At 44.6% G+C, this 16108-nt stretch overlaps 1 protein-coding gene across 3 annotated transcripts in view; it reads left to right on the top strand.

The window, feature by feature from the left end:
- LOC116313535 (rho GTPase-activating protein 21-A-like) overlaps window positions 1-16108 on the top strand; it is a 79950-nt gene that overhangs the window by 57291 nt on the left and 6551 nt on the right. For all 3 annotated transcript variants that reach the window (XM_039616716.1, XM_039616715.1, XM_039616714.1), the window contains exons 8-15: window positions 1211-1319; window positions 2887-2926; window positions 4250-4387; window positions 4921-5229; window positions 5310-5371; window positions 7844-7971; window positions 8062-8174; window positions 11955-12107. In XM_039616716.1, coding sequence (XP_039472650.1) covers window positions 1211-1319; window positions 2887-2926; window positions 4250-4387; window positions 4921-5229; window positions 5310-5371; window positions 7844-7971; window positions 8062-8174; window positions 11955-12107 — 1052 coding nt within the window. The remainder of the gene's footprint in view (window positions 1-1210; window positions 1320-2886; window positions 2927-4249; window positions 4388-4920; window positions 5230-5309; window positions 5372-7843; window positions 7972-8061; window positions 8175-11954; window positions 12108-16108) is intronic.

Genomic DNA, 16108 nt, shown 5'->3' with positions numbered 1-16108 from the left:
TGACGAAACGTTTCTCCCACAAAACGCTACGTCCAGATGAGCAGATTCAACTTTTGGAGAAGTCTAGTTTAAATTCTTCTTGTGAAAAAATGTTTCTAGATTAGACGCTAAAGTGATGTTAAGAACGAGATAAATATCACAAAGTGCTTCACATCAAAAATGTTTGAAGAAACAAATCAAAACAAAAGTTACACAAAAGCAACTCTAAAAAGAGTTCTAGGTGAGTTTTAGTTACTTTTCGCAAGACATCACTGAGTCCAGATCTCAGGCTCAGTAGGTGAGCGTTCCAGAGCTTGGAGGCACAGCCATACAAGGTTGTGTATGGCTGTGTGCCATTGAGTATGGTGTTAAGTCATGTGGTCAATAGCCCCTGGCCATATGACTTAAAGGATGTACAGATTTCACTGATGTACGCTGGTGTTTGTCTAAAAGTCAAAACCAGAATCTTAAAGTGCTCTCTGAAGTTAATCTGAACTGAATTAGCAACAGTGTAAAATGTAAATACTTGGAAAACATACTCAGAAGCCTTTCAGCAGCATTGTGAACAACCTATATATATTTTTTTATAGGAAGTTTTCTTAAGACAAGTAAACAATGAATTATATTAATCCAGTTATGTTGAAATAAAGGCGTGATTCACAATGTCTGGTTCAGAGCATGACACAGTGGAACTTGCCAATGTTTCTTAAGTGATAAGAGCAGGTTTTAACATGAGCTTCCAAAGTTACAACTGAGCCAAGGTTACCCCAAGTCTCCTGATAGGAGATTTCACAAATGTGGCAAGAGTTTCTAATATCTTAGGCACAAACCTGTCTGTGACACAACAAGAACTACTGTTTTCTCTTCATTAAGATGGAGATATTATACTAATATATATTTGAGATGATTTTTCCCTTCATTGAACCTCACGCTTTACCAACCATAACCTCACCTGAGGAAACTATTGGGCTTATCTTGTCACTGTTTAATCTCTGACCTTTCATGCATTTTTGCTTACATGTGATGATGACCTTGCAAGTGAATCCACCAATCCTAGTACTGATCTCTAGGCACATTGTAGCAGCCTGCTCTGTTGTGTTAAGTTCTCAGGTCATCTTCACTTCCACCTCTGCCTCTGCCTCTCTCAGTCAAATGTTGGCTTTTTTGTTGTAACCCCGGCTTCTGTCTCCTTCTCCTCTTTTTCTCTCTGATTTACCTTGTGTATTTACAGGTAGTATTAAAAATCGACGCTCCTCTTACCTACTCGCCATCACCACTGAGAGATCCAGGTCCTGTGACGAGGGTCTCAACACCTTCAGGGAAGAAAGCCCTGTCTTCTCGTAAGTCAAGAATCCTGGAAATTAAATTTGATGGCTTTGCATCATTCCAGATATAGGCCGTTTTCCATCTCAGGAACTCAGGAGGTGTAAGATTTCTTTCACTTTAACGTTTTTTGTGATTTGTGTGTCCACTACAGAGGACATAAATGAATATCCGAGTCTCAGGAAGTCGACATGTTTTCACAGAGTAAAAGTCAAACATTGTACAACAATTAAAACACGGTTGATGTCATACAGAATCATGTTAAAAATAAATAAAAACATATAACAAAAGTATGTCAACAGAAGTTTTTTTTTTTTACTTTTTAAGAGCTGGAATGAGCCTTGGTGCCACAGACTGGATTAAGTCTTGTACAAGGGACAACTAATAGATTTTGAGCTTATGAGCCAAGACAGCGAACAGCAGTGTACTTAACAAGTAGTTCAGATATATAGTCTGGACTCAGTGCTCCCAAAGTATTAAAAGAATGTAAAGCGACAACAGAGCTCACTGCAGGCAGATGGGCTGTCCCTGAAGTGGAGCGGACAGCAAACACACTTTCTCTCCTTGACCATAAAATCAACTTTAGTGTCATTATATCAAAGTTGGGAAAGACAGCAACTTAGCCACAAAGTGGTAGGCCACTGAAAATCACAGAGAAAAGTCAGTGGGTGGTAAGGTGTATAGTGAGGAGAGGTCGCCAGCTCTCTGCAGATACTTGTCTGTCTGCATTGTGCCAAGTGTAAAGTTTGATGGAGGGGGGACTATGTTGTAAGTTTGTTTTTCAGGAGTTGGGCTTGTTCTCTTAGTTCCAGTAAAATGGAATACCAAGACATTTTTGACCAAGACAATTCCATGCTCCGAACTTTGTGGGAACAATTTGGGAATGATCCCTTCCTGTTCCAACATGACTGTGCACCAGTGGACAATGGAAGGTTGATAAAGACATGCATGAGCAAGTTTGGTGTGGAAGAACTTGAGTAGCTTGCATAGAGTCCTGACCTCAGTCCAATAGAACACTGTCGGGATGAATTAGAGCAGAGACTGTGAGCCAAGCTTTCTTGGCCATCAATGTTTGACATCACAAATGCACTTCTGGGGGAATGGTCACAAATTCCCATAATGCACTCCTAAAATTTGTGGAAAGCTTTCCCAGAAAAGTTGAAGCTGTCATAGCTACAAATGGTGCTGACATTATATTAAATGTTATGGCTTAAGAATGGAATGTCAGTCAATTTCATATGCATGTAAGCATCTGAACAACTTTTTCTAATTATTTTTTACACATTTTTACCTGCAATTACATATGCAGGTAATTTTGCTCATTGGTCAAAGCTGATTCAAAATTATTACGGAACCTCCTGAATCCAGTGATTCCGACACAATAGTGAAATCAAAAAGGCTAAAAGGAATGGGTAATGAGAGTGTTCATGCAAACATTCATGCCAAGTCAGACTTACTGTGGAAAAAAGGTCAAGTTAATCTTCTAGTTCAACCAAATAATACAGAGTAATCAATAAAACTTGAAAAACTTGAATTTTATTGAACATGTCTATATCTGTAACTTGTTTGCTGTCTGCTCCACAGTAAACTACCGAAAAGGGTCAAGAGCTTTTTCACGGATGGGGTGAGTCACTCTCATTTCTAAATACTTGACCTGGATATTGTCATATCCATTGTTTTCTATATTTAGTTCACTGGTGTTTACAGGAACCCAGTAACCACTGTCTTTGTAAGTTCCATAAGAATAGAATAGAATAGAATAGAATAGAACAGAATAGCCCTTTATTGTTATTGTACATGTACAACGAAATTGTGGGTGCTCCACACCAACTGTGCTGGAATAAAATATAAATAGCAACAGGAATAAATAGCAAACAGGAGAAATATATACAATCAAGAGGGATATATAGAAAAAAAAAAGAGAAAGGCACACAAAGAACAAGTTGCAAAGTGCTTGGAAGTAGTGCAAAGAAAAGAAAATACTTGGTCTGAGTAGAGTCTGTGATGGGAGTTACTCAGACCACGGCTCAGATTAGTGAGGTGAGTGGGCAGAGAGGGGTGTGGGGGTTTGTCAACAGTCCAAATGGCCCAGGGGAAGAAACTGTTTGTTAGACTGAAGGTGTTGGACCTGATTGACCTGTGGTGCCAACCAGAGGGCAGCGGGTCAAACAGGTGGTGAGCAGGGTGCAAGGGGTCCCCTGTGATGGCCCTGGTTTTCCTGAGACAGGAGGATCTGGCAATAGCCAAGGGTAGGCAATAGCCCCTGCATACCAAACACCCAGGCAGTAGGAGAGCACACTCTCCACTGACGAGCAGTAGAAGGCCAACAGCAGCTTCTGGTCCAGATTATTCTTCCTCAAGACAGAGGAAGTGCAGCCACTGCTGGGCCTTCTTTACCGGGTTGTTGGTGTTGTGAGTCCAGGTGAGATCAGAGATGTGGGTTCCCAGAAATGGAGTTACTGAGACTGGTTGGTGAGGAAGTCTTTGATCCAGGAGCAGGTGGCAGGGAAGGATCTGAAGATGGTCCAGTTTGATGGTGAGGATGCCTAGGATTATGGTGTTGAATTCTGAGCTATAGCCCACGAAGAGCACGCACACATAGCTCTTCTTGTTCTCCAGATGGCTCAGTGCTCTGTGAAGGGTGATGGTGATGGCATCCTCTGTGGACTGATTTGCTCTGTAAGCAAACTGGTGGGGGTTGAGGGAGGGGAGTAGAGAGTTTTTGATGTGCTGTGACACTATCCACTCAACACACTTCATGATTACAGACACAAGGGCTATAGGTCTGTAGTCAATAAGGCTGTCTATACCAGTCTTTTGGGGGATGTGAGTGATGATGCACTTAATGTAGAAAAGGCCTGACTGAGTGAAGGTCTCCACGTCCTGCTTTTTGAAGATGGACCAGTCTTGTTAGATCGAAACATAATACTTCCACATTGTGTTTCAGTCTTTGGAAAGTCTGCAAGCCCAAGAGGACGCCCGATCCAAGCGCCACTCCACCTCTGAGCTGGGTATCATCACCTTCAGTGATGTTCACAAGGAGGGCTGGCTGCACTACAAACAGATTCTCACAGAGAAGGGAAAGGTAAAAATAAAAGAAAAAAAAACCACTGTGTCTGCATTGATGTAGGATGTCTTTTCTAATGCTTGTCCATGTCCAGGTGTTGTGACAGCAAACTAAAAAGAGATGGGCAGCTCTTATGTAAGGACACTAATTCCGACTTTCCACTTAGTGTTTGCTGAAAAGGAGAGAGGGGTTTCTGAGATCACCAAAGAAAACACCTGTCTCCTGGCTACACCTAGAAAGTCTTTCCACAAAAGACATAAACATTATCAGCCCTGGAGAAGACCAATAACACCCACCAGGAATGAGTTTTGAGTTATTGCTAACAACGCAAACCAAATTTTCATTGCAGTTGTCAGACCAAATGGACCAACACACACAATCACACACACACACACCTCTCTTCAAATGCCTCCTTCAAGTTGGTTGGGCAAATTTCCATATACCCTCAAGTAAGAAGAAATGAGTTTCAGCGAGCCAATCAGGTAGTTTCAGTTGCTAAACGGTACTGTTTTTTTAAGGTTATGCCTTCTCTTCATCTTTCTTCACGACAGAAAGTTGGTGGGAGTATGCGACCCTGGAGACGCGCCTTCTCTGTTCTCCGCTCCCATTCACTCTTCCTTTACAAAGACAAGCGAGATGCAGTGATTCACGGGGCAGGAGCAGAACCCGGTCAGGTTGAACATTGTCCAATCAGCATCCGCTGCTGCTTGATTGACATTGCCTACAGTGAAACCAAACGGAAACACACCTTGAGGTTGACCACACAGGATTTCTGCGAGTACCTGCTTCAGGCTGAGGATAACGATGACATGCTGGCATGGATCAAGGTTATTAGGGAGAATAGCAAAACAGATAACGAGGTATGAATAATATTTTGTTAGTTTGCACTGGCTGCACAAACACATACACCAAACTAATTTGTGGCTTTCATTCTTTATAGGAGATTGGTTTCTCAAGACAGGCTCTCATCAACAAGAAGCTGAATGACTACAAGAAACACAGGTCAGGATGAAGAATTATATTAAGTAAAAAGTCTGCACCTTACAGTAATTAGAAGTCACTGTAATTCTGGGCTTGAAGATTGTCACAAATCATACTTTAAACTGCAATTTCCCAAAATTACGAATAAAAAGGTACAACATAAAACTGTAGTCATCATGAAAAGAATTTGGAATATACAGAGCATTTCCCAAAATATTGCCAAAAGTATTCACTCACCCATCCAAATCATTGAATTCAGGTGTTCCAATCACTTCCATGGCCACAGGTGTATAAAATCAAGTACATAGGCATGTAGACTGCTTCTACAAAGAATGAAAGAATGGGTCTGTCAGGTTCAGGCCAAGAACGGGACCCAAATGCAGGACTTTCCAAAAGAGAGAGTGAGTTTATTTATAGTGAAGATAGTGAATAGTGATAGTAATGTGACAATTTCCAAAAAGCGTGGCTTCTGTTGTGGTGCTCCTGACTCCCGCACAGTGCTTGTGGACCGTGGTGTGAATGGTGAAAACTCCAGCACTTCATATATATATATAAGATTCCGGCCTGATGACGCCCGTAAACCGCCACTCTGGAAACACACGCACACACTCAAACACACATACACATAAAGGAGGGAAACGGGGACCGGGATGGGAGCCTTGACAATGAAGATAGAAAAAATATAACACACGGGCAGGTTGACTGGCGAGGACTACCAGACCATGGCAGGATCACTCTCAGGAGCACAGTGAATTCCTGCATGGTACCGTGATAGGATGCCATTTGTGCAACAAGTCCGGTCATTAAACTGCCCTCTAGAAAATATTCCGCAGTTAACTGTTATTGGTTTCATAACAAAGACGTCAACTGTGCCACAGAGTGTTAGGCCATGTAAAATCACTGAGCAGGGTCAGCAGAAGTCACATAGTGCATAGAGGGTGCCAACTTTCTCTAAACTTCATTTGGCCTTCCTGATTTGATCACGAGCAGTGTGTAGAGAGCTTCATAGAATGGGTTTCCATGGCTGAGCAGCTGCATCCAAGAATTAGATCACTGTGCAATCCAAAGCATCAAATGCAGTAGTGTAAACCTCGCTGCCACTGGACATTAGAGCAATAGAGACATGTTCTCTGGAGTGAAGAATCATACTTCTCTGTCTGGCAATCTGATGAAGGAGTCTGGTGGTTGCCAGGGGAATGGTACTTATCTGACTGGTGTAGGGGGGAATATGGTGTGGGGGGCTTTTTCAGTGAAAGGAACTCTCAGTGCCACATGACTATCCATCCATTCTCTTACACTTTGCAGAGGACTGGAGCCTATCCAAGCTACCACAGGGTGAGAGGCAAGTTACACCCTGTACAGATTGCCAGTCTGATGCAGGGTTAACACAGAGAGACAGACAACCATTCACACTCACATTCACACCTGTGGGCAATTTAGAATCACCAATTAATGCAACCCCACTACTTGTATGCCTTTGGACTGTGGGAGGAAGCTGGAGTACCTGGAGAGAACCCATGGAGACATGGGGAGAACAAACTCCACATAGAAAGGCCCTTGCCAGAGGGTGGAGTCAAACTGAGGTTTCTGTGAGGCAACAGTCCTAACCACCATGCCACCATGCCACCCAGACACCATTTGGACAACTTCATGTGAAGGTGTAATTGGTCCACTTGGATTTTTTTGTCCCATTTTTTTTTCTGTTTCCTGTGTTTTTATTTAAACATTGACATTTTATGACCCTGATGAAGGCCACAAGCCAAAACGCGTTGGTCACTTAATAAAGTTGTTTCCTAGTACTTTAAGTGTCACTGGAGTGTCCATGTCATGACAACTTCATGCTCCCAATTTTGTGGGAACTGGACCAGTCCAAAAAGCAAGGTCCATAAAGACATAAATGAGCAAGTGGGATGTGGAAGAAGTTGACTGGCCTGCACAGAGTACTGACCTCAACAGAACACCTTTGGGAGGAATTAGAATGAGAAGCCAAGTCTTTGTGTCCGTTATCAGTGTATGACCTTACAAATCCGCTTCTGCAAGAATGGTCACAAATAACTCTAATAATAATAATCCCACTCCTAAACTTTGTGGAAAATGTTCTGAGAAGAGGTGGAGCTGTTATAGCTGCAAAGAGTGCTGGCATAATAGAAACACTATGAATTAAATGGGGTTAACATCTTGCCTAAAGATATTTGGCATGCAGACTAGGGGCAGCCAGGGATCAAACCACCAACCGTCCAGTTAGTAGATGACCTGCTCTACCTCCTGAGCTACAGCCTCCCTAGCAATCAATGTCACTCAAGTGCATATGCTTGTAAAGATGGATATATACTTTTGGCAATATAGTGTATCAAACCCACTGCACCTTTTTATTTATTAATCAAAACTAACAACTTCTGTTAACCTTGTTACATCCACTTAAACGAACATCCACACCTAAACCAACATGATGAGGTTAAAAATTGCCTAACTTTGTTGTTCTCTTTTGTGTAGTCTGACAGGTAGTAAGCTAGACTCCTCTCCCAGAGCCCATCGTATGATGCCGCCCTTCTTTCTGGCAAAAACTGACAACACTTCAGTGAACAGAGCTTCCAGATCTGGAGGATCTAAACATGACTCTGGTTTGTGTTCTGCAGTATATATCACAAATCAAAACAACAAAAATGCTTAACTTAATTATGTTTCCATTTATCCACATCTGTGTGACTCAGATGATAACAAGGCACTGTGGAGCATCAACATCATGAAGAAGGCCAAGAAGACAGGTGTTCCAAAGGCTTTTGGTGTACGACTCGAGGACTGTCAGCCTGCTGTCAACCATAAAGTAAGTCAAAATTCATACAAAAAAAAAAACTGCCTGGCTACAAGCAGAATCATTAAATAATCCCAAAATCAAACTGTCAAATTAAAGTGGAGCAGACCTATACATTTATTTTTTGTCTTGGGTCTATTGTAAATCTGTTTTTTCATTGGTAAACTTTATTGTTTCTGTAAGTCATTAAAACAAGTTAGCAGGAAAAAACAGAGTTTGTTTTAAAATGATGTACAATAAAATAGGTTTGTAAATGAGATTTTAAGTAAACCGAAGACGTGTAGTTCATTGGAAAGTATGATAGGTATTTTACTGAAACTGATGTATTCAAGTTTTCTGAAAATCTTACGAATGCGATAACTCGAGAAAGCATTCACCTAGGATTTCAAACTGATACCATAGGTATATCTACTAAAAATCTCGGACAAGTTTTAATGGCTACCTTATCGTGGTGGAGGGGTTTGTGTGTCCCAGGGATCCCAGGGGCTATGTTGTCTGGGGGCTTTTGCCCCCTGGTAGGGTCTCCCATGGCAAATTGGTCCTGGGTGAGGGACCAGACAAAGAGCGATTCAGAAGACCCTTATGAAGAGAACATCGAGGGAACAGTTTACCCTGCCCGGGATAGGGTTACCGGGGCCCGCCCTGGAGCCAGGCCCGGGAGGGTGCCCGGTGGCGTCTGGTGGCCGGGCCTTAGTCCATGGGGCCCGGCCGGGCACAGCCCGAAGAGGAGACATGGGCCCATCCTCCCGCAGGCCCACCACCCGCAGGAGGCGCCATAGGGGTCGGGTGCATTGTGTGCCGGGCGGCGGCCAGGAGCGGAGGCCCTGGCGGACTGATCCCCGGCTGGCAAGACCAACAATAGGGGCATGGAATGTCACCTCTCTGGTGGGGAAGGAGCCTGAGTTAGTGCGTGAGGTTGAGAGGTACCGGCTAGATATAGTCGGGCTCACCTCTACGCATGGCTTGGGCTCTGGAACCAGTCTCCTGGAGAGGGGCTGGACTCTGTCTCAGTCTGGAGTTGCCCCTGGTGAGGCGGCAGGCTGGGGTGGGTATTCTAATATCCCTCGGCTTGCTGCCGCACGTTGGGGTTTTTCCGGTGGATGAGAGGGTTTGTTCCCTGCGCCTCAGGGTCGGGGAACGGGTCCTGACTGTCATCTGCGCTTATGCGCCGAGTGGCAGTTCAGAGTACCCAGCCTTCTTAGAGTCCCTGGGGGGTGCTGGAAGGTGCCCCACCTGGAGACTCTGTTGTCCTGCTGGGAGATTTCAATGCTCACGTGGGTAACAACAGCGAGACCTGGGGCGTGATTGGGAGGAACGGCCTCCTGATCTGAATCCGGCGGTGTTTTGTTATTGGACTTCTGTGCAAATCACAGTTTGGCCATAACGAACACCTTGTTCGAACATAAGAGTGTCCATAAGTGCACGTGGCACCAGGATGCTCTAGGCCGCAGGTCGATGATCGATTTTGTAATCGTATCACCAGACCTGCGACCATATGTTCTAGACACTCGGGTAAAGAGAGGGGCTGAGCTGTCAACTGATCACCACCTGGTGGTGAGTTGGATCAGGTGGCGGGGGAGGACGCTGGACAGACCCGGTGCACCTAAACGCGTAGTGAGGGTGTGCTGGGAACGTCTAGCAGAGGCCCCAGTCCGCGGGATCTTCAACGCACACCTCCGGCAGAGCTTCAACAGCATTCCGAGGGAGACTGGGGACATTGAGTCCGAATGGACCATGTTCAGCGTCTCCATCGCCGAAGCCGCTGCATTGAGCTGTGGCCGCAAGGTGGTTGGTGCCTGCCGTGGTGGTAATCCCCGAACCAAATGGTGGACACCAGAGGTGAAGGGAGCCACCAGGCTGAAGAAGGAGTCCTATCGGGCTTGGTTAGCCTGTGGGACTCCGGAGGCAGCCGACAGGTATCGACAGGCCAAGCGGAATGCGACTCGGGCAGTGGCTGAAGCAAAAACTCGGGTGTGGGAGGAGTTCGGAGAGGCCATGGAAAAAGACTTTCGGACTGCTTCGAAGAGATTCTGGCAAACCGTCAGGCGTCTCAGGAGGGGAAAGCGGTGCTCTACCTGCACTGTGTATAGTGCTGGCGGAGCGCTGCTGACGTCGACTGAGAAAATTGTCAGGCGGTGGAAGGAATACTGAGGACCTCCTTAATCCCACTGACACGTTTTCCGAGGAGGAAGCAGAGTCTGGGGATGAGGGGACTGACCCGCCAATTTCCGGGGGCGAGGTCACTGAGGCAGTTAAACAACTCCTTGGTGGCAGAGCCCCTGGTGTTGATGAGGTCCGCCCTGAGTTCCTGAAGGCTCTGGACGTTGTAGGGCTGTCCTGGTTGACACGCCTCTACAATGTTGCGTGGAGATCAGGGGCAGTACCCTGGACTGGCAGACCGGGGTGGTGGTCCCCATCTTTAAGAAGGGAGACCGGAGGGTGTGTTCCAACCACAGGGGATCACACTCCTCAGCCTCCCTGGGAAAGTCTATGCCAGGGTGCTGGAAAGGAGAGTTCGTCCGCTAGTCGAACCTCGGATACTGGAGGAACAATGCGGTTTTCGTCCTGGTCGCGGAACACTGGACCAGCTCTTTATCCTCTCAAGGATACTTGAGGGTGCATGGGAGTTTGCCCAACCAGTCTACATGTGTTTTGTGGACTTGGAGAAGGCATTCGACCGTGTCCCTCGGGTGTCCTGTGGGAGGTGTTTGCGGGAGTATGGGGTGTCTGGCCCATTGCTACGGGCCATTCGATCCCTATACAACCGTTGCAAGAGTTTGGTTCGCATTGCCGGCAATAAGTCGGACTCGTTCCCAGTGGGTGATGGGCTCCGCCAGGGCTGCCCTTTGTCACCGCTTCTGTTCATAATTTTTATGGACAGGATTTCTAGACGCAGCCAAGTGGCGGAGGGCCTTCACTTCGGTGGCCTCAGAATCTCATCTCTGCTTTTTGCGGATGATGTGGTTCTGTTGGCTTCATCGGGTGAAGGCCTCCAGCTCGCACTGGAACGGTTCGCAGCCGAGTGTGAAGCAGCGGGAATGAGGATCAGCGCCTCCAAATCTGAGGCCATGGTTCTCAGCCGGAAAAGGGTGGAGTGCCCACTCCGGGTCGGGGATGAGTTCCTGCCCCAAGTGGAGGAGTTCAAGTATCTCGGGGTCTTGTTCGCGAGTGATGGGAGAAGGGAGCCGGAGATCGACAGACGGATTGGTGCTGCGGCTGCAGTGATGCGGACGCTGCACCGGTCCGTCGTGGTGAAGAGGGAGCTGAGTGTAAAAGCGAAGCTCTCAACTTACCGGTCAATCTACGTCCCTACCCCCACCTATGGCCATGAGCTGTGGGTAGTGACCGAAAGAACGAGATCGCGGATACAAGCGGCAGAAATGAGCTTCCTCCGAAGGGTGCTATGCTTGAAAAAGTTTGCCTTTTGTTTAATAATTCCAGTTAAATAAAATAATCAAAAAGGCAGGCTCAGTTGTTGAGCTGAAACTGGACCCTGTGGAGGCACTGTTAGAGCAGAGAACACGGTATTTTCTCATTCTCTTAATTTGCTCACTAATCTTGTCCATCTTATTGTCCAAGGTCCTCACTTTTCCCGAAAAGATCAATGGAACAGACAGAGACAAGCCCCTAAAGCAACTGTTCTGGACATAACTTATTTCAAATAATGTATATGTTCAGATGGAGTATGATTGCCACGTGATGCTGAGGTTTTAGGTGAAAATCTGTTTGTTGAAATAGTTTTCTTTCTTGTCTATTTTTCCCTCTTTTGTCTCCCTTGCTTTCTCTTATCAGTTTGTTCCTCTAATAGTGGAGATGTGTTGTGGTGTCGTAGAGGCAACTGGTCTGGAGTACACTGGTATATACCGTGTACCGGGCAACAATGCCATGGTGTCTAACTTGCAGGAGCATCTCAACAAGGGCATGGACTTGAACACTGCTGAAGAGGTATGGAAACGAGCCCTGCTTTGCTTAGCAGACTACAGAAACTAATGTTACATCATGATGAGTTTTTTAAATGTTCAAAATTTCGCATCTGAAACAGATTAAATTATTAGAAAACTATAAAGGAAATTTTTAACACAATGAAGATAAAGTCTGACTGTGGCAGGTCAGATTGAAAGTACATACCAGTAAAGACTATAATCTAAGGCATTCCGAGGGATGCCTTAGATTATAGGACAGGAGCTGAAGTTATTTCTTTTGTCTTCCCTTTGAGTAACTTCAGCACCTTTTTTTTCTAACTCTTAATTATTTCAAATCATCAAATTAATTTTAATATTAGACAAAGATAACCCAAGGACATTTGAAATGCAGTTTTAATTTTTTAGGGGAAAAAAGTTATCCAAACCTATCAAGTCCTAATTGAAAAATTGTGAAATTCTGATCAATGATCATGCTACCTGTCATTTTTCATATCCTCCCTGGTGAATTTGATGTGTTGGTCCACCGAGTTAATGTGGTCAGCACCGTGAACAAACTCTGTGGACCAACACATCAAGTTCACCAGGGAGGAAAGACCATCTATGAATTGAAGAGGTGACCTAAAGGGTAAACCTTTGCCATCTTACAATGCTGTGATTGCAGCCATTCCCCAACTCTCTGTGAATGGTACTCATGGCCACTGATCAATGACCATTGATCACTGATCTATGGTCTTTGATCAGTGGTTGTTGATCAATGACCATGACAATTTGCATATTAATGATCAAGGAACTGGCCTCACAGCCCATTGTTCGCTAGTGGTGCTAGTTTCAGTCACTGTGCAAATGTACTGCTTAAAGGTTGGGGAAACCTGTGGTCAGCTGAGACTGAAGAAGTCACCTGGATGAGTGACGAAACATTTCGTCCCCTGAAAACGCTACGTCCCGATGAAAAGAATCCACTTTTTTGGGATGACCTAAAGAACAGATTGCCGCCACTTTCAATAGAAGTTTTTCTATGCCATACTTGAAACAGATTTTATTACGGTAAACCCATGTGTAATTTTGATAGATTAGGTCATTCCCACATAGCAAAATTAGTATGGCCCAGATCTGGCCCACACAGTGTGCTTACACATGGCCCACATACCGCAAAGAATGACGGCCCTTTGGTGGCCCACACATAGGCCAGTTGCAGACACACTGCTGGCCCAGAACAGTTTCAGCTCTGGCCTCAGATGTCAGCCTAATGTGTACCTTAATCAAGCCATGTAATAACAATGTGCCAGAACATGACGAAACTCTGTTCAGACAGCGAATTGACTGATTCTTATATAGCACTTTTCTACTCTCCCAGATTGCTTAAAGATTGCTTACAACTTTCACACACTGTGGCGTGTCCAGCGGGGTGGCCTGGGGGGGCACAGGCCACCCCCCCAACCAGACTGGCCACCCCAGGTGCCACCCCGAAGCCAAAACAATAAAATCCAATGAAATATCAAATGTACGATTATGTTTTCACAGTGAAGCTCAGATATCCGAGTGTAAGTGAATGCAGCATCGGCTTCTGCGCTATGAGCATCATGTTAGCAAAGGTAGGAGAGCCAAGCACGAAAGACAGCACCACAGAAAACAGTTTTTCGGCGAAAGATTAACAGTTTAATATAGCTGGACTGGCCATCGAGCATGGCGGAGCTTCCACGGCGGCTAGCAGGTGGATGAGGGAAGGGTAGGCAGGAGGAGGAGAGACCCGAGGCGGCTGCCGGTTCGAGTGTCAGGTGAACTGAACTTCAGGTAAGAAGTTATGACCTGCAGTCTATCTGGGTCAGATATAAACCAAGTTTAGGTGGAGTTTATTTTCGTTGTGCTGACTTTTTACAGTCAGTTACAATAACTCGTACTGCGTGCTAGCTAGCATGACAGAGTTTCTATACAGCTGGGTGGGTGCTATGATGTAACTGATGTTGAACTTTATTTTATTCATAAGGTTAGTTAGTAGAGTTGCCAACGGCTCCTTAAAAAATGGAATGGTCCCTCATTCAGAGAAAATATTACAGGTTTTGTATTGAGCTGAGAAGAGACGCAGTTTGTCCCGGACTTCAGCTAGAATGAAAAAGACACAAAGCTGGAGTTATTCTGTGTCTTTGCTGCACAGCTGCCTCCTCTTCTCTCATTCTCCCCCCTCCCTCTCCTGTTGCTACTTCAATCATGAAACTGATCAATGATCAGCTGATCGGCTTTTCTCTCTTGTTTGTTTATCGCCCACTTTGCGCCAGAAAGAGGAAACCGCCGGATGTCGCGCTAAACAACAGCAGCACGTTTAAGCTTGATCAGCTGTTGTTAGAATTTATTTAATATTAATTTCTAGTATCAGCTGATGTTTGCTGGAGCCACAGCTGTAAAAGCTGCTGGTCATGATGTCTGTTTGGATATGTGGTGAGAGGGAAACATGCAGATGAAACCAGGAGATGTCCTTACTGAATCATCAGAGCTGAACAGGTGATGGAGAAACAGGTTTATCTTTTAGGTCACATGAATGAGTTGAAGTTATGAACTGTTTCTGAGAGACAAATAACACCAGGATCCTTTTCTATGTAGCTGACAGCTGGTAACTGTGCAGGGGCGGATCTAGCAAAGTTATGCCAGGGGGCCAGGTTAGGGCATTAACAGGGAAAGGGGGGCACAAAGATATATACTACTATAATACTTTTCTTACTTATTCTCATTTAAAATATCTAGCTTTTATTAAATAATTATCTGAATCTTGCGAACAAAGTTTTTATCTGACGTAAAATTGATAGAAATCATACATAAACCAACAAGACGGTGTACATCACTGTCACAACAGCGTTCGTTTTCATTCAAAGGCTTTATGGCTTTAATACCTGGTGGGCTGGTCTCTGGTCAAAATGCCCAATTTTTTGTCCCAGTCCAGCCCTGCAGGTTAATACTGGCACTGTCACCATGCCAGCTGACTGTATTTCATCATCAGCCAGTGTTGTTCTTTATACATCAATATTACCAAAGTTTATCATAAGGCAGCATAGAAAGTATTTACTTGCTTTCAGGTTTCATTCAAATGTTAGTCTTTTCATTTGTTTCCCCACTTTTTCCTGTTTCAAAATCAAACACCAGTTTGTGAGAAGATTATCTTCTTTTTTTAATAGGCAGATAAAGTTTTGCATTGGCTAATTTGCCAACTGTATGTTAAAAATGTTCGTATTTTAATATTCAAAAATGTTTTTGCCCAAAACATATGTGCACTATATGTCAGTAAAAATACTATGCAAATATTGCTGTCCTTGAACGCTGAATAAACACTGACAAAGCACTGATTGTATCTCTTGTACTTCATCAACGCAGTATCTAAAAACTTTGCACCGTAGTGGTTAAAATCTCATTCTAATAAGAGTCAAAAGCAAATTCAGTTATTAGGTTTACAGGGTTATTGAATGATGGTTAACTGTTGGTAGAATTTTTTTTTTAACATTATCTGCCAATTACATCTGCCACCCTTCTCCAAATCTGTGCCCCTACCTGGCCCCCCCAACAAAAATTTTCTAGACACGCCACTGTTCACACACTTTCTCCTGAGTGCTTCCTAACTGCATTCATACACATTCACACTCTCAACATGCAGACTGGAGCAACCAGGGATCGAACCACTAACCTTCCGATCAGGAGAGGACCTGCTCTACCTCCTGAGCTACAGCCACCCACTATCAAAAATGAGTAAACCCTCACTAGGTTTTGGATAAAGTGTACACTCACAAACCTGTCAAACCTGCATTTGAAACGTTGGCTACCATAGCGGTATAGTATTGCAACATGACATTTGGATCTTATAACTAAAATAGGAAAATAGGAACATAAATAGTGCCATCATTGCCAGACCTGGTGCACATCTGGTTGACATACACCCTGCCATGACACCAGTCAGTCAGAAGTACCAGCTTGATGACAGATCCGGGCCAGACCTGTTTTCTATGAGCCTGGGCCATATAACCCAAACCACAATTGAGCCAG

Source organism: Oreochromis aureus, linkage group 8 (assembly GCF_013358895.1).
Source record: "Oreochromis aureus strain Israel breed Guangdong linkage group 8, ZZ_aureus, whole genome shotgun sequence".
NCBI lineage: Eukaryota > Metazoa > Chordata > Actinopteri > Cichliformes > Cichlidae > Oreochromis > Oreochromis aureus.
The sequence above is the reverse complement of the archived record's forward strand: the minus strand, read 5'-3'. Positions and strand labels throughout refer to the sequence as shown.